At 41.2% G+C, this 19657-nt stretch overlaps 2 protein-coding genes across 3 annotated transcripts in view; both read right to left on the reverse strand.

Annotated features, from left to right (window-relative positions):
* Positions 1-4028: 4028 nt before the first annotated feature.
* LOC137294660 (tubulin-specific chaperone C-like) lies at positions 4029-6167 on the reverse strand. The gene has a single exon (XM_067825729.1). It carries the CDS (start codon positions 6097-6099, stop codon positions 5077-5079), a length of 1023 nt encoding a protein of 340 aa, XP_067681830.1. The 5' UTR covers positions 6100-6167; the 3' UTR covers positions 4029-5076.
* A 3334-nt stretch (positions 6168-9501) lies between these two features.
* LOC137293555 (muscle-specific protein 300 kDa-like) overlaps positions 9502-19657 on the reverse strand; it is a 210871-nt gene continuing 200715 nt past the window's right edge. For both annotated transcript variants that reach the window (XM_067824182.1, XM_067824181.1), the window contains exons 131-139: positions 18841-19006; positions 18529-18704; positions 18136-18250; positions 17842-18047; positions 17364-17693; positions 13405-13617; positions 13135-13272; positions 12785-12837; positions 9502-10575 (exon numbers count right to left, since the gene is read on the reverse strand). In XM_067824182.1, coding sequence (XP_067680283.1) covers positions 10350-10575; positions 12785-12837; positions 13135-13272; positions 13405-13617; positions 17364-17693; positions 17842-18047; positions 18136-18250; positions 18529-18704; positions 18841-19006 — 1623 coding nt within the window. In that variant the 3' untranslated portion in view covers positions 9502-10349. The remainder of the gene's footprint in view (positions 10576-12784; positions 12838-13134; positions 13273-13404; positions 13618-17363; positions 17694-17841; positions 18048-18135; positions 18251-18528; positions 18705-18840; positions 19007-19657) is intronic.

Raw genomic sequence — 19657 nt, forward strand, 5'->3', positions numbered from 1 at the left:
ACTGCAGTTGATTAGCCCTGAATATACAGGTAGGAGACTGGATAACCATTTATTGGGTTTGGAGACAGCATATTTGCAGACAGTTGACACGGCTGTCTTGTGGACACTGCCAGCCACTGTGCAGTTTCCTGCTTACGATGCTTTTATCGTCCGTGATAAACTTAAAAACGCACAATTAAATGCTAACTATTTTGTTTGGTGTTGTTAAGCTGGTAAAAGACAGAATCATGTTTATTCAGTTGTGACAAAAATTCAGTTGATATGTAGGTGAGCAAAATCTGCTCAGGGAAGTGGCATCTTCCGTGTGTAACAGGGATGGCTCGACTGATTTTATTGCTGTAGTTGACTAATAATACAGCTTTGAAACAATGTCAGTCTATGTAAACTCAGTCTCAATGTTATTCCTTAAACTCCACCACTGAGTTTAACAAAACCTAGCAGAAGGTCGCATCAGGCAACCTTTGAGCGACCTATGACCGTCCAATCAATAGCGAGACGGTTATATAGATTTAACCAATCAGACAACGGCTACTACTTAGGGGCACAGCTCTCTCCACAAACAACAATCCGCAGAAAATACAGATATTTGACCTGCGATATATACGCTTTGGGGTTTCTGTTGACATGGTGACCATTGGCTAATATTTCTGCAAGATGAGATCCCTTGCATATTGCCAAAACACTGTTTTCGGAGACAGTTAACTCTGTTGTCATGGTTGTAATGTGCGCCGTGTGAATCACCCAGAAGCGATCATACGCTAAACAACATTCGGAATCGTTCGGGTACGATCCTTTTCGAGATAAAAAGTTCAAAAGGTGTGTGCGAATGTGCACTTTCGCGATTTGGAAAGCTGTGTTCTGATTAGTCAGTCCCAAAGGTTACCTGACGCGACCTCCCATAAGGTTTTGTTAGACTCGGTAATGGAGCGTAAGGAAAAGTACTGAGGCTAAGTTTACTTAGACTGGAAACAATATATATGAATACATAAATCTCCGTCTAAATAACTCTTTTTTTTATCACATTCACGTCATCTGTTTAAAAGTGGAGAAATCGCATTTCTATAACATTACGTGTTGATGACAATGACATAAAACTTAAGGAAATGAGTGGTAATTCCTGCATGCAGTGTGTTCAAGAATACATTTTGCTTAAACTATTAAAGATCATGCAGTCCTCCGAAGTTACTTACCACCTGATGCGAGTGAACATATTGAGCACCGGGTCTGCTCCCGTGGCAAAAGGCGTCTCTCGTAGTCGTAACGATCTTGTGAGTAAGGTTTGAGTGTCTGACGAGCAGTGGGAGGAAAGTAGATGTGTTTCAACGCGATGCCACACCTATGTGCGTTCGTGTACTTGAACAAGTACTTGTATAGTGTAAATCTGCATTGAATATGCTTTCAGAACATGTTAAGTTAATGTTTCTATGAAACTGGCACATATGTGAAAATCGTCGTCAAAACCGACTACATTTGCCTCTCGAACGTCTGTTGATGTTGTGAGGGCGGTGTGTGTGTCTGTGGCCAGTAGCAGGAAAGTAGATGTGTTTCATCGCGATTGTACACCTATGTGCATTCGTGTACACGAACAAGTACTTATACGAGGTACATCTGCATGGAACAAGCTTTCAGAAAATATAAACATCATGTTTGTGAGAAATGTGCACATAGGTGAAAATTGGCGTCAAAGGCTGACTACTTTTGTTCGTGCTTCTGGGAAGCGTCTCTCGTACGCGTAACGAAATTGTGAGGCCGTTTGTGTGTCTGTGACGAGCGGTGGGTGGAAAGTAGATGTGTTTCATCGCGAGTGTACACCTATGTGCATTCGTGTACACGAACAAGTACTTATACGAGGTAAATCTGCATGGAATAAGCTTTCAGAAAATATAAACATCATGTTTGTGTGAAATGTGCACATAGGTGAAAATTGGCGTCAAAAACTGACTACTTTTGTTCGTGCTTCTGGGAAGCGTCTCTCGTACGCGTAACTATATTGTGAGGACGCTGTGTGTGTCTGTGACGAGCGGTGGGAGGAAGGTAGGTTTGTTTCAACACGATGATACACCTATGTGCGTTAATGTACACGAACAAGTACATGTACGAGGTAAATCTGCGTTGAATAAGCTTTCAGAAAATATGAAAATCATGTTTATGTGAAGTGTACACATAGGTGAAAATTGTCGTCTGAAGTCTAATATCTACTGGTATGGCAGCTAACATAAAACGTAAAACTGTTTTTACATCGGTAGAAGTGACCCCCACTCTTAATCGTGTTTTCCAACGATTATACTTCCAGCAAAAGAGTAGTCCGTATGAAAAAATGTTATTCGTGATTTTGTTTAAATTTATTATACCCCTTTGATGTAACGCAAGAAATATCGCCATGTACATTACGCACGCTTCACACAGTCTCAGACTCAAGACGGATGTTTTGACTGGGCAATTTAGTCAGGCATCAGTTACCTCCCATTAATGACACGCTAACCCGGTCACTTCCACGCGAGACGATTCGCGCGGTTTCGAAGAAAGTAAACATGTTTCAACACAATAACAAACAGGTGTGCGTTGGTGTGCATCGAAAACTGCATATATATTATGAATCTACGATAAATGAGCTTTCAGAAAATACTAAATGTAAGTTTCTGAAAATTATGCACATAGGTGAAATTCGCAGTTGAATATCGCCAATTTTTGCTCAAATTTTGCACATTTTTGTCATTTTTTGACAATTTAATTTCCTCTTTTTATGTTTTCATTCACGTCATCCAATAACTTGACCATCTGTCAATGACTGTAGCAAATTTTGTTTAATTATTTTCACAAATAACAATTTTAGACATGTTTTTGTGTGACATGCAGAATTTCTCTCTCTGTGATCAGGGAGTCACGCGTATGAGTGACCCCCTCTCAGGTAGTCACTTGTACGCGTAACGGGAGACCGTCTCGCGTACACGTTACGTCCTCTACTGTTTATGGCAAGCATTTGTAACAAGGAAGTTGTATATCCATAGAAGTATCTCGCATATTCGTCACACCAACTTCCACATGCCATACTTTATTTTGATCAGTTAGTGATTACACTTTGGATGAATGAATGCATTCAGTGCATGCTGATACATTATCTACCATGGCCGATGTAGTACACAAATGCTACTACCAGTCCATGAATCAAGTGGAGCTTCATGTCACACTCATTATTGTGCTAATACTGTAAAAGAACATGCTGGACTTCAGGAATCATGTAAAATACACTTGAGATCTTTCATAGTAAATTAGTATGGTTTTACACATTTTTTTGCAACATTCCTGCAACATCGTGTGAAACTTATAAGAAACAGGCTTCAGATATTGTTGTACCTACTGAGGAATTGAACCCACATTTTTGGTGTTGCATGTGGATGCCTTAACGACAAAGCTACTGCACAAACCCTTAGGGAGATATCCACCAGCACATGGTCAAATCACATGAAATATTAATTTGACAATAAACATAGTTCCTATGGTATAAGGCTAACTGCCACCTGGCTATCTGCCCCCCATCCATTGTGCCCCCCGGACAGCTGCCCTGACCCATCATAACAAAACACACAAAACACAGTTCCTGCCCAGTCACCATCTGGGTCATCTGTACTTCATTCAGTGCCGGTTTGTTTTGCAAGACTCCAATAAATGTCCAGATGTTGGGATGGCTAGCCTGTATGCTAGACTGCAGGTGTCGAACTTAGAACTCTAAGTGAATCTGAAGAATGATATATTGTGTGGTATATAGGGCTATCAATTACATGTATTAGTTGGTGAGTTGTTATTATGGGGGCACTTGTCCCAGGGGGAATTAGCCAAGGGGGCAGTTGTCCAGGGGGCACAATGGCCGGAGGGCAGATAGCCGGGGGCAGTTGGCGGGGGGCACTTGCCCGGGGTGCAGTTAGCCTAGACCTGTTCCTATTGATACAAGCACTTACGGACATGAACGAGTGCACACACAGACACACACACGGTTCTTCACCTAAGTACATAATAAACAACAACAAATGGTATGAATCTAAACTGTATTTTCACATCAATCAAATCAGTAGAATCATAAAATCTGTCTATCAAGCTATTTTCAAACCTTCAGAAACAAAGACATTTAATGTGTAACAGCTCAATAATTCAGACAAATAACATTTTTCTGTTACAGGCAAAACTCAACTCATATACTCACAATAAATCAGCCTAGCATGATAAATCATGTATGGTGGAGTAAAAATGCATAATATATTATCACATTATATATATCCTGATAAAAGCAAGTGTAACTAAACAATATCGACAATACCATTCATTTATATTTCATGTATCACTGTAGTCTTTCTTTTCACCTCATGTCCACTAAGCATTAATGTTCCATAAACGTGATAAAATGTTAATCAGTATAATATTATGGATAGTTCTTCAGAGACTTGCAAACACATGGTAACTGGACACTTCATGATTTGTTTTCTAGTTGACAGGGCATACTTCTATATAACTAAATGTGAAAAATATGTTTTAGACTTTCTGCACAGGTTCAAAAGTATTTTTAAAAGCCACTTGCCACAGTGCATGTGACTTTAAGAAAGAAACTTATTCTGTATAATTTCCACTAACCCTGATTTTTATGACATAATCATAATGATGTAATTATGAAAGAATGAATCAACATGGTATTTGATGTGATGGTTTAGTGGACTGTTTATTGGAAAGTGATAAATACCAAAGAAAGATAACTCTACTTTATTATCATTGTGACATATAATAGCTACATTTTGAACTCATAGGTTTATTTGCAGTTTGAAACTGTAAGCAGAAATTATCTAGCTGCCTACGGACAAGTAAGATCCGATTATCTGATTGCCCGAAATCAGACGAGGACAGTTTTTAACCCCTGGCTTCTGTATTACAATTATTCAATGGCCATGGTGTGAAAACCAGTTTTTTATTAACAAATTAGATGTTGGTTAATTACATTAACTAGTGCATAATGGTATCAATCACTGTCAATATTGTTTATAATCAAATGGATATTGTTACTTGTCAACAATACACGCATAAGCAAACGCACTAAATATTCCAGTCTTCAGTTCGGTCATCTTTAGCTATCACTGACCAGTTAGGTGAATGATCATTAGCAGCCAACCAATTGAAGTCATCAATGTCCTGCCAGTTGTTTCTCTTCCTGTCAAGTCCTGCAACCTGATAATGTTCATCAAGGTCAGGATACTTCCAGTTATAAGGGGCAAACCTAGTCCTGGTGCTGTCCTCAATGATAGCTTTACTCGTAACATGAATGTAGAAATCAGTATCTTGAGTAGTATGGATCCTCAGTTGCTGACATGGCAGAACAAATGTACAGCCGACACACTGCCTAATAAACACTGACCCAGATACTGGCCCACTGAATACCCTGCAGTTGTTGAGTTTATTGATATGTATAGCTGATGGTGCCCCCTGTAGTTTGACAGTGCAGTCTGTCAGGTCTGCTAATGCAACATCTTTCTGGTTTAGTTCTTCCCAGGTTTTCTCAAGCACTTTGGAAACATCACCAACAAACTTGCACTCTGCCAGCTCAACCTCAAGATTAGTCTGAGTGTTTACAGCATGGTCAACGACATCCTCCACAATTTTAGAGGCTTTAGGTTTCTCCCTTTTCTTTGACTTGAAAGCAAACTTTTTCTTTGGTATCATGACATCTCGCTTCTCCTGGATCGCGACTTGCAGTTTATTCATCGTCTGCTGGGCTTTGCTGACTTCATACGAGGAGAGAAACATTGTGGACTCCGACACATACTTCTGCAACTTGGCCAGATGAGACGAAATATTATCAAAATGTTCCACAAGTCCATTTTCCGGTATCTGTTCGCTGTTAGAAAGCTGTGATTCGATATTCTGTTTCTCTTTGGAAAAATTATCTAAGAAGCACACGGTGCTCTCTTGTGCAGCATCGGTTAACGACTTTTCCTCTTGTCGTTTTTGAAGCTCCGCATGCCTTTCATCGTTTCTCTTTTGAAGTCGTTTTTCAACTTCACGCTTTTTCTTGTCATCTGGCAGCTCAGATTCAACGGGTGATTCTTCTACGGTTGACATTTCGCGTCAGGACTGATTTGGTTGGTATTTATCACGCTGTTCATGACCGCGATGCCGCTTATAAACAAGAAAACGATCGAGACCGATGACTCATCTAATCCCACTGTCAAAACCGTTATATATCTTTTGCCAAAACACTTATTGTACAGAAATTGGGGGAGAGACCACAGAAATGATCTTATATAGATTCTTATCGTCAGAAAATTGAAAAGTGGAAATATATAAACTATCGTTGCTGTAAGCGATAACCACCAGGGGCGGGTAACTCTGTTGTATTAATCAAAACAGTTTGCGTGTCAATGTGACTCATTTTCCAGAAATAGGTTCACATCATACCTGACACTTTTCTTAGTCATTGATCAACTGGGGCGATATCATGACTCATTTTACCAGTTGTCTAGGATTAGAACGTTAATTTTGGTGTAGAAATAATGTCAGTATGGAAGAACTAATTGACAAGAAACCGAAAGCGACTTTTCTTCTGTACCTTCTAGTCGAAGTTAGCAACTGTTACCTGGCTTTGCTTTACCCAAATCACATGCTGGGCCAGGGGCCATTGTGTTGCTGTGATCATGTTGGAGTGCACTATAGTCAGTCTGTTTCACATCTGTTGTATAATAAAGAAATTTGTCATGCTCTTGTCACTTTTGTTGCTTGCTACTTGGTATATCTTTAGACTGGTAGATGGGCCAAACTCGTACTCTGCATGTGTCATTGGATTGCATTGTTCCAGACTAATTAGGTCTGGGCCATCATGCTTCCTAGCATCAGGGATACAGAGGGAGAGGAAACGCCTCGAAAAGCCCCTGAATGTATGCTGCGGGTCGTTCCATAACCAGTGTATCCAATATGGTGGCAGCTTAGTATTTAAAATTGAGCCCGGTTTATTTTCAACAGCTGATTAAATTCGTTGAGTGTTAGTTAACTATTTCTTCACTTCTGTTATTTGACAATAGATTTGTAGTAAAGTTTCAAGTCTGTATATTATAACTCACTGGCTTCCATTCTCGAAGATGGAGTAAATTGTAATGAAAACTTCATTCAAACATTCGTTTTATTTTTAGAAGGGAAACATACCTTTAGTTGAAAGGTAGTTGTAAGTAATAGTGATAGTTTTATGACTTAAAAAATGGTTACAGTGTATTTGAGGTGAAAAATATGACATATGGAGGATTTTTTTTGATCCGCCGTTGAAATACTACACAGCGTTGTTTGAGTGTTTCCAGTTATTGCTTCAAAATCATCTTTCACATACACCATTAATTCTTATGAGGGGAATATACTATCAGGTGAAATGTGTTTGCAAGTAATAGTGATAGTTTCATCATCTCAAAAAACATGTTCGGGTGTATTTGAGGTGTGTGAAAAATGTGACATATCTCTGATTTGATCTGATCAGGCATTAAGATACTACACTGCATTGTTTGACTGTACCATCAGGAGAAAGGTGTTTGCAGGTGATAGAGTTTTATGATTTTAGAAAAAGTATTAGGGTATATGTGATGTGTGTGAAAAATATGACATATCACCGATCTGATCTGCTTGTAATGCTTGAGGGTTATGGTTCTATAACTTCTTTGCCTCTTGTGGATATTATTTGACAAAACTGGAAAGGTGTTTACAACGCATTGTGATAAGTTTAAACTTTCTGGTTTTGAGGGTATGTGAGTGTCAGTTATCATTTTGCAAATGTCCATGCCATTCCCCACATGCAATAAAATGTCTGAATTATTTATTAATGTAAACAAAAATGTCTCAAAGTACATCTTTTAAAAGGACAGCTGATGTTAGCACATGTTCTCGCGATACTTTTGCGTTAACATGTTTAGGAGGGGAAGGTCGCAGTGTATCATTTATTCTTTTATTCCTCCACATATGTACTTCTTTCCTTTATTCTTTTTCTTTATGTCTTTCATCCCATCACATATACTTTTTGCTCTTAATTCTTACTATAATTCATTTATTCATTATAAAATTCTGACTGATACAACAAACTGGCTAAAGTTCTGTTAAACACAGCTGAAGTTGCACTGGGAATGAGCCAAGTCACTGTGTGCGTTTGAGCATGATGAGGCACACGTTAATTAGTACAAATGGTAAAGAAAGCAAGTGGGTGACCTATCCCTGTTGTAGATTATTTTTGCTCACATGAACTAGTAGCTGTGTTATTACTGTTAATGTTCCAGTTCCACGGCAGTTCTGTGACAGGTTATCCCTGCATTATGCATGTCAGTAACTTGTGATCATGTATTCTATTAAGGTCTAAATCTCCAATGTCAAAATGCTTAATTTTTAATAGTATTACCTTCTAAATCAATTCAGAAAACTGCTGTTATGAAACGTATGCCCTGTATGGGCTTGGTGTCCTTGAACTTTCAAACCATAGCTTTTGAGACATTGTGTGAAGCATGTGCTTTACATGTGCTTTCCAGTATACTCAGGTACTGACTGAAACTGCTCTGGTATTCATACCACCTATGTTAACCTCACCAATCATAATAAATGATACCATGAATAGGTCTTTATGATCGTTAACATCCATCTGTATGATATGGATTTATAACACTTCTACTTAAGGTTTCTGCGTCGTCCCACTGACAACAGTTACTTGTCTTCTCAGTCTTGCAGATATCACCAATGTTGAAGGCTCTGTGTCATACAACATGTAAAACCCAGTTTTATGTAAGATTGGAGGAGAATGGTCATAGTATACAGTGTGTACAACATGTTAAAAACCAGGGAATATTTGTAAATTCATAAAAAGTTAATTTTGCAATTAATCAAACATAAAAAATACTATAATTAAAACCAAACTAGAATTATATGTAAGAATATGTAAGAACACATACTATCACATTTTGTTGGACTGAGTGCTACTATACCAGTACTGATGAATGATCCTTCATCTGTCCCATACTCTTATTCATGGGTGATCCTTCATCTGTCCCATACTCTTATTCATGGGTGATCCTTCATCTGTCCCATACTCTTATTCATGGGTGATCCTTTGTCTGTCCCATACTCTTATTCATGGGTGATCCTTTGTCTGGCCCATACTCTTATTCGTGGGTGATCCTTTGTCTGGCCCATACTCTTATTCATGGGTGATCCTTTGTCTGGCCCATACCAGTACTTGTAGGTAATTCTGTGTTTGAACTACTGGGTTATTATTTTCCTGCCCCCCAACCTTTATTTGTTGGTCATTGTATGTCCAGTCCATACTAGAGCTTGTTGATCCTTTGTTACTCCCATACACTAGTTCTGGTGGGTTTCACAACTGTGAACATGAGTGCAGGACACTTGACTGCTGTGCCTCTGCTGACACAACTACTGTGAAGGTCAACTAATCTCCATCCATCACCTACCACAAGACACACCTTGTGGAACACAATGACAACACTGTTGTAATATGGATAATTACTTTATTGATACAGGTAGCAAAATAGGTGGTAATTGTTATCTAAACTGATGATGATGTGAAAATTGTACAAAATGACAGAATGATATTATTGACAGCTTACATCTGAGTAGATATGTACATATTTCAGAATGTTTCCAACAGGTGACTACTACAGAGTACTGGTGCGGCCTACATGCCAAGGCGACACACTCAGATATGTGTATGATGTACAACCAGCTACAAGGCACGACTATCACAGACTTGTGAAGCAAAGAAAGACATCTAGGAATAAAATATGGAATAATGCAGTGTATAGAGCATGGCAGTAAATAACAACCATAAAACAAGAGAAATATTATGTACAATATTATGTTTATAGTTCATTATGAATTGTTCATTATGTTAAACAGTATTATGTCATATCATGGTCCCTGCTTTGAGACAGTCTTCTTTGAGACACAGCATGCTCTGTGACACCATCTCGTTGTTGAAGGTCCACTACAGTGTGACCAACTCGGCTGCCTTGTTGAGATTATATCACAGAAGACAGACGGACGTGTGCCTGCATAACATTCACCTCATATACATACAATTTTCTGTGGCATCTGAACATGTACTATTTCTGGGATTACTTTCCCAGTGTATCAGACCTAAGACTGTTCCATTTACTGTGCCCGCTTTAGTCCACAAAATCCTTCTCAGAGGTCACAGATTCCAACAGTTGCCATGGCAACCTATTGAAACAGGGAACCAACCAACAATTTTGTCCATAACTTTGGTAGAAAGATGTAATGTTTCTACAACACACAAGGGGCCCCTGTCATCCTGTAATGATGGTGACTTCAGCAATCTACATTGGTGGAGGCCCCTGGGTGTAGCGCAACATCGGCGACAGCGACTGCTGCAGGTTGTTGGCCAGGACACAGCTGTACTCATCCTCACAGATGGGGACCAGGCAGGCCATGCCCAGCAGGAGGAGTAACAACAGTTGGAGTGGCAATGCTGTCCGCAACACTCGTGCAAACAGTGGTGGCCGCCGTCGCCGGAGGGACACCATATCACGTGCGGTATTTAAACTGAAAGAGAATTGAAAGCAGAGTGTGATACTGTATCCATGACAACATACATAAGTGATTAAATAGCGATGTACATCACAGAGTGATGTGAAGGTGATGAACAGGGAGATGATCTGATGCAACAGGGACAATGATGGAAGTAATTAGAAAAGAATATTTGTTGAACCATTTCAGAAATATTTAAAGTGATTACTGAAGTATTATACCATCAGAATGAAAATGAAATGTTGATGAATTATGTCTAATTGCCTATTGTTTGAAAGATGGCACGTGGAACTATGAGATCAGCATGTTTAGTTGAAGCATGAGTAGAGCAAGAGGTATGGAGGATGAGGAGATTACAGATGGAATGAGCGATGATTAGAGTGAAGTCATCTCATTGGCATAGTGATATATGTTCTGTTTATATATCTCCTGCTCCAGTATTACACCATCTCCAGAAGTGTGACCTGTACAGATGTATACCGACATTCAGCTGTTACAAAGCTTATATATATGATGTTATAAAGCTTATATATATAACTGCAAGCCCTATCTATTGCAATAAAGAAGTTGTTTCTCTTCATGATACCAGCTTCTAATTACCACTTGAAGAACATACACATCCCAGACAGCTGGCATATTTGGCTGCGGGAGTTGATCCTGTTTGACACTGTCCCAAACAGTATTTGTTACAGTGATGGCTGAGTCGTTTCTCCTTCTCCATAGGTGATACTGGGCTTGTTAACATTATCATAAAATGAATAAAAGTTTCTGATAAATCCTTCCACAAATGTGCTTCAGTTACATACAAAACTGGTGACAAACGTGGCAGTCACACCTACACACACAATACATGTGATGCAAACATGATCCAGAAGTGATCCACGTGATACACATCACGTGATGCTCATTCATGTGACAATCACACGTGTGACTCTCACACACACTAGTGAAATGTGTCCACGAAGTATGCCTACACTAGTGAACATTTTGCACAATGTACAAAGAAGAAAGTTCTCATGCAAAGCAACATGTTGATAAATGCCTTAAACAGGCATTGTAGGAACTGGCTACTCATTCTGAAAGTTAAACTAAACTGATAGAAAATGTAAAACAACAACAAATCAAGATGCAAGAATCTGTTTCAAAGTTCTAAGAAGATGTTCTGCTGTGAGTAATTACCACAGAACAGTGGAGGGAGGAGGTAGACTTGAACTTAACAAATTATGAATGTGTCAAGGTTGAAGCAAACATAAAATCAGAGTAAAACCATTGGGGCAGTCGCACACAAGCTGTGCACCACGGCAACAGAAGGGAGTGTCCACAGGAACAACTCTCAGAGAACTTGTCAAGGTCAAGGCCAAATGGGCAAGCATCAGTGAGTCTAGCTACAGAAGGCGCTGGAGACCTATAGCTGTTATGTTAACTTCTGTTTCATCTCTCATCAACTACACATACTTCTGTTACATGCTTTCATCCCAGCAAGGACTTGCAGAGGACATACCAATACAAGGGGTGGGAGTGTTACTGGTGAGGCTTTGTATGTACGTTGGTGCATCAGTGCTGGTGTTAAACATGCATAACCTTTGTGTGTAGTTCTGGGGGACTGCCCATGGTTAATGGTTTGACTACCTGCAAAAGAGTGACTGTTGGTACTTGTAGGTAAGAGCGTGGAACCTGTAGGTGCGAGTGCTTGGTATCTGTAGGTGAGAGTGTGGTACCTGTAGGTGAGAGTATGTGACTGCTAATACCTGTATGTGAGAATGTGTGACTCTTGGTACCTGTAGGTGAGAATGACTGTTGATAGCTGTAGGGAGTGCCTGTGTGTGACTGTTGGTGCCTGTAGAAGAAGTGTATGCAGGAGAGTGCCTGTTTGGACTTGGCTAACAATGCTGGAGGAGGCGGAGTAGAGGGAGAGTGTCAGACCAATATAAGCCATGTAGCCCAATCGCTGTTGATGCTCTATACTAATATTGTTACCAACACCCATGCAATGAAGATACTTCCCAGAGTGAGATACTGCTATGTTGTGCACTGCCCTGCACACTGATCTATCTAAACCTAGTCCTCTTGGGCAGTCATATTGGAGTGTGAGAGGCAGCACAAAGGTAGTAACGATGCACCAAAGCAAACATTGAACATGCTGAGAATCATGACCCAGAAGTCTGGGCCCCCTCCCTTCTCCCTCCAAGGAATGGGAAAGGAGTGGTAGGGAAATGGTATTTACTTGTCAGTTTCATCCGCTGGCTGGAGCAGGGGTCGAGTGTCTCCAAACAGAAGCTGTAGAAAGCAACACAATCATATTTATAGGGGAGATAACTGAAGTAAGGATGGTTATGCATTACAAGGTTTACAACTACGAATTACCTGCAGATTGTTGTCCGTACTATCGGTATACTGACTTGTCTACAGTATGGAGGAGCTTTCTGCACACAACAAATACTTAGTGCTTCTGGCCAGAGTGCTGCTCGCTTTCTAGGCTGCTCAGCATACAACATTTAAGTTGACAAAAAAAATCTTGAATGACCTTGATTTTGACTCCTGTGATGATTCTATGACCGTGATACTCATTCATACCTGTCGTGAGAGGGCAAAGGGTGATCGATTCCTCACTCTCAAGGAGGATCCTGGCCTCAGTAGGGATGACCTTGGACTGCTTGATCGTGATCCTGGCGATGACCCAGAGGATACATCAGATACATGTAAGTTTGCAGACTGGAATACCAAAAACAAACACACAATCAGTTAAAAACATTTTATCCACACCTATTTAGGTCCCAAGTAGGTATGGAACATTTCAGCAACGTAACCCATCATTTAGCACGAGTTCCTAAGGCAACTACTCACCGATGCACGAGCAGAGATGTGCAGCTTGTTCTCAAGGCTAGAGATATAGGACGATGTCAGACGAAGTAATGCTCTTACACGGTTGGCAATGATATGCATTTTATCTTTGGCATTGACCATCTCCTGTGAGTCTGAGTTCATGTATAGCTGGTCTGTAGTGTCTTTGATGGCCAGTATCTTCGGCTGGTTCCTCTCCAACTCTCCATGCAGCTCCTGCAACAGGCCTCCACATTATACTGGGTATCATCACAGAGGGCACTACTTTACAGGTAGCACCTGACAAAGTAGCTCCTTACAGGGTATCATCATACAGGGTATCATCACAGAGGGCACTACTTTACAGGTAGCACCTGACAAAGTAGCTCCTTACAGGGTATCATCATACAGGGTATCATCAAAGAGGGCACTACTTTACAGGTAGCACCTGACAAAGTAGCTCCTTACAGGGTATCATCATACAGGGTATCATCACAGAGGGCACTACTTTACAGGTAGCACCTGACAAAGTAGCTCCTTACAGGGTATCATCATACAGGGTATCATCACAGAGGGCACTACTTTACAGGTAGCGCCTGACAAAGTAGCTCCTTACAGGGTATCATCATACAGGGTATCATCACAGAGGGCACTACTTTACAGGTAGCGCCTGACAAAGTAGCTCCTTACAGGGTATCATCATACAGGGTATCATCACAGAGGGCACTACTTTACAGGTAGCGCCTGACAAAGTAGCTCCTTACAGGGTATCGTCATACAGGGTATCATCACAGAGGGCACTACTTTACAGGTAGCACCTGACAAAGTAGCTCCTTACAGGGTATCGTCATACAGGGTATCATCACAGAGGGCACTACTTTACAGGTAGCACCTGACAAAGTAGCTCCTTACAGGGTATCATCATACAGGGTATCATCACAGAGGGCACTACTTTACAGGTAGCACCTGACAAAGTAGCTCCTTACAGGGTATCATCATACAGGGTATCATCACAGAGGGCACTACTTTACAGGTAGCACCTGACAAAGTAGCTCCTTACAGGGTATCATCATACAGGGTATCATCACAGAGGGCACTACTTTACAGGTAGCACCTGACAAAGTAGCTCCTTACAGGGTATCGTCATACAGGGTATCATCACAGAGGGCACTACTTTACAGGTAGCACCTGACAAAGTAGCTCCTTACAGGGTATCATCTTACAGGGTACCAGTAAACAAGGTAGCACCTTACAGGGTATCATCACAGAGGGCACTACTTTACAGGTAGCACCTGACAAAGTAGCTCCTTACAGGGTATCGTCATACAGGGTATCATCACAGAGGGCACTACTTTACAGGTAGCACCTGACAAAGTAGCTCCTTACAGGGTATCATCATACAGGGTATCATCACAGAGGGCACTACTTTACAGGTAGCACCTGACAAAGTAGCTCCTTACAGGGTATCGTCATACAGGGTATCATCACAGAGGGCACTACTTTACAGGTAGCACCTGACAAAGTAGCTCCTTACAGGGTATCATCTTACAGGGTATCATCTTACAGGGTACCAGTAAACAAGGTAGCACCTTACAGGGTATCATCATACAGGGTATCATCACAGAGGGCACTACTTTACAGGTAGCACCTGACAAAGTAGCTCCTTACAGGGTATCATCATACAGGGTATAATCACAGAGGGCACTACTTTACAGGTAGCACCTGACAAAGTAGCTCCTTACAGGGTATCGTCATACAGGGTATCATCACAGAGGGCACTACTTTACAGGTAGCACCTGACAAAGTAGCTCCTTACAGGGTATCATCTTACAGGGTACCAGTAAACAAGGTAGCACCTTACAGGGTATCATCATACAGTGTACTAGTATACAAGGTAGCACCTTACAGGGTATCATCATACAGTGTACTAGTATACAAGGTAGCACCTTACAGGGTATCATCATACAGTGTACTAGTATACAAGGTAGCACCTTACAGGGTATCATCATACAGTGTACTAGTATACAAGGTAGCACCTTACAGGGTATTATCATACAGTGTACTAGTATACAAGGTAGCACCTTACAGGGTATCATCATACAGTGTACTAGTATACAAGGTAGCACCTTACAGGGTATTATCATACAGTGTACTAGTATACAAGGTAGCACCTTACAGGGTATCATCATACAGTGTACTAGTATACAAGGTAGCACCTTACAGGGTATCATCATACAGTGTACTAGTATACAAGGTAGCACCTTACAGGGTATCATCTTACAGTGTACTAGTATACAAGGTAGCACCTTACAGGGTATCATCATACAGTGTACTAGTATACAAGGTAGCACCTTACAGGGTATCATCATACAGTGTACTAGTATACAAGGTAGCACCTTACAGGGTATCATCATACAGGGTACTAGTATACAAGGTAGCACCTTACAAGGTATTATCATACAGTGTACTAGTATACAAGGTAGCACCATACAGGGTATCATCATACAGTGTACCAGTATACAAGGTAGCACCTTACAGGGTATCATCATACAGGGTACCAGTATACAAGGTAGCACCTTACAAGGTATTATCATACAGTGTACTAGTATACAAGGTAGCACCTTACAGGGTATCATCATACAGGGTACCAGTATACAAGGTAGCACCTTACAAGGTATTATCATACAGTGTACTAGTATACAAGGTAGCACCTTACAAGGTATTATCATACAGTGTACCAGTATACAAGGTAGCACCTTACAGGGTATCATCATACAGTGTACTAGTATACAAGGTAGCACCTTACAAGGTATTATCATACAGTGTACCAGTATACAAGGTAGCACCTTACAGGGTATCATCATACAGTGTACCAGTATACAAGGTAGCACCTTACAAGGTATTATCATACAGTGTACCAGTATACAAGGTAGCACCTTACAAGGTATTATCATACAGTGTACCAGTATACAAGGTAGCACCTTACAGGGTATCATCATACAGTGTACTAGTATACAAGGTAGCACCTTACAAGGTATTATCATACAGTGTACCAGTATACAAGGTAGCACCTTACAGGGTATCATCATACAGTGTACTAGTATACAAGGTAGCACCTTACAGGGTATCATCATACAGGGTACCAGTATACAAGGTAGCACCTTACAAGGTATTATCATACAGTGTACTAGTATACAAGGTAGCACCTTACAGGGTATCATCATACAGGGTACCAGTATACAAGGTAGCACCTTACAAGGTATTATCATACAGTGTACTAGTATACAAGGTAGCACCTTACAGGGTATCATCATACAGTGTACCAGTATACAAGGTAGCACCTTACAGGGTATCATCATACAGTGTACTAGTATACAAGGTAGCACCATACAGGGTATCATCATACAGTGTACTAGTATACAAGGTAGCACCTTACAGGGTATCATCATACAGGGTACCAGTATACAAGGTAGCACCTTACAAGGTATTATCATACAGTGTACTAGTATACAAGGTAGCACCTTACAGGGTATCATCTTACAGGGTACCAGTATACAAGGTAGCACCTTACAAGGTATTATCATACAGTGTACTAGTATACAAGGTAGCACCTTACAGGGTATCATCATACAGTGTACTAGTATACAAGGTAGCACCTTACAGGGTATCATCATACAGTGTACTAGTATACAAGGTAGCACCTTACAGGGTATCATCATACAGTGTACTAGTATACAAGGTAGCACCTTACAGGGTATCATCTTACAGTGTACCAGTATACAAGGTAGCACCTTACAGGGTATCATCATACAGTGTACTAGTATACAAGGTAGCACCTTACAGGGTATCATCATACAGTGTACTAGTATACAAGGTAGCACCTTACAGGGTATCGTCATGTAGGGGTATCATCATATAGTCATGTGATAAATCAACATCAGCTGGTTGTACTGACTTACCATTGATCAGTTGTACTGACTTACCATTAATCTGTTGTACTGCAGCCACAGCTGTGTTTCATCAGCATTCAGCTTGATGGGCTCACACTTTTGCATCCTGTTCTCAATGCTCTCCAGCCACATGTAGCGGTCATGTATTTCATGATGAAATTCCTGACTCTGCAGCAGTGCCACCTGCAGGCCACGGTGGACACTATCAGCCCGTGAGTTGACTGCCTCCCATCGTTCGTTCATCTGTCGGAGTTTTTCCTGCATATCACGGCCATCTGCTGTGGAAAGGTTGATGTAGTTCTTGCTGATGAGGTTGATGGACAACACCCGCGCGTTCTTCGACTCCAGCTGCACCAGGAAGTCCTGAAACATGTGATTGTCCACAGATCTGGCTTTAACTCACTACCATAGGATTCATGCATGTCAACTCACCATGTACTCTCTGATGACACTTTCCAGTTCTGTCAGGTCGCCAGGCAATGGTACCTGGGCTGACTGCATGTCAACTCACCTTGTACTGTCTGATGACACTTTCCAGTTCTGCCATGTCACCAGGCAATGGTTGCTGGGCTGACTGTAGAGCTTCAGCCTCATCGAGCCAGGCCAGCATGTTGTCCAGGTCAACCCGGAACTGTGTCTGGTCCTGCCGCTCAGTCACCACCTTGTACTCACGCTCCGTGATGCGCAACTGGAGGATCTCCCAACGTTGCACAACACCTGCAGACATACGAGGCAGTCAGCATGCATACATCACAGGCAGTCTTAGGAACATATGTATATGAGATACTGAAAAAGAGGAGCTTACTTCTGACTTGAGAGTCAAGATAACTCATCCGGGTCTGGCCTGTCTCCGACTTGAGGCGCTGCTCCAGACGTTGAACTGTCTCAATTGCCCGCTCACAATTGGACCGATAACCATGCTGCAAAATATAGAGGAATAACGGTATGTTTAGTGGGAGCTGCTGCCACTCTCTAGAAAGAAAGAACACTGAATTACAGTGTGGCACAATAAAGAGGTACTTGAGACAAATGTGTGCTGCCACACAGGGGAATACAGGTGTTTTTAGTGTGCCCTGGTGCCACTCTCTTCAAATAATGAACACTGAATGACAGTGTAATACAAAAAAGATGTACTCTAGACAAACATGTGCTGCAACTTTCTACAGAGATAAACATGGCAGAATTATGGAGGACATACAAGACTACTGCTGTCTGTGCCAGAGGAAATCTGCCGCTCGGCCACAACCAGTTTCCCTGCTGCATCCTCAATAGCATCCCCTAGCTTGTTGAGGAGGGCGTCATACTTGACTGTCTTTCCTTTCTGACCCAGCTCTGACTTCATCTTCTGTCTCTTCTCCATCCGCTTGCTGGCATCTGTAGCAATAAATGGTGAGTATGTAAGTAGCTTTCTCTTCTTGCATCCTGTCAGTCCATGTAAGCTTATTAGCTCCTCCTGTGTCCTACAGAGTTACTTACGGTCAGTCAGTGACAATTGCTCATTATGCATCACCTGTATCTAGAGTTGATGATTGTGGCATTGTACGACGTTTCTGTGGGGGGCTGTCTGGTGGGGAACTGGCCAAGTAAGCCTCCAGCTCATTGACATCCAAGTCGGCAGTGGTTAATGCATCCTGCATCTGTCTCTGCCGCACATCGACAGATGTGACACTCATCTCCTGCAGATGCAGAGATCCCAGAGTAAGTTCATGATAGTCAAAAGTTAAAATTATAATATCTTTCAGTAATGAAACAAAGAAATTAGAAGCAGACAGTTCAAAGAGGATTCTAAGTGACAATGACCTACGTTCTAGCCATCTGCTAAAACCATTTCAGTTGGCTGAGTCAACTGTCCCGGTACAATTCTATAATAATCTTAGAACACAAGGTGTAACTTCTGTGAAACAAGACTGTGGTAATATTGACCTACCTCCTCATCAGGAGTCAGCAAGCTAACAATGAGTAGACTCTTTACTCTCCAGCACAGTACAGGTCTCCTGGCCTCCTGACCAGTAACACATCCATCATGTACAAACAGCAGTGCCTCCTATCCTACAGCCCGTAAGTGTTGTATCCAGTACACTTGCACATGCGTTCTTCTTTGAAGTACCATGTGCCCACCCTAAACACAGCTACGTTATACCATGTGCCCGACCCTAAACACAGCTACGTTACACCATGTGCCCCACCCTAAACACAGCTACGTTATATCAAGTGTCCTGCATTCTACCCATAGAGATTACTAAATGAGTGTCTGTCAGATGCCAATTATCTTACAATGAACTGAAACATATTGAACGTTTAACGAGTGAAAGCGAGTTAAAAACATT

The sequence above is a fragment of the Haliotis asinina genome, chromosome 8 (assembly GCF_037392515.1).
Source record: "Haliotis asinina isolate JCU_RB_2024 chromosome 8, JCU_Hal_asi_v2, whole genome shotgun sequence".
Lineage (NCBI taxonomy): Eukaryota > Metazoa > Mollusca > Gastropoda > Lepetellida > Haliotidae > Haliotis > Haliotis asinina.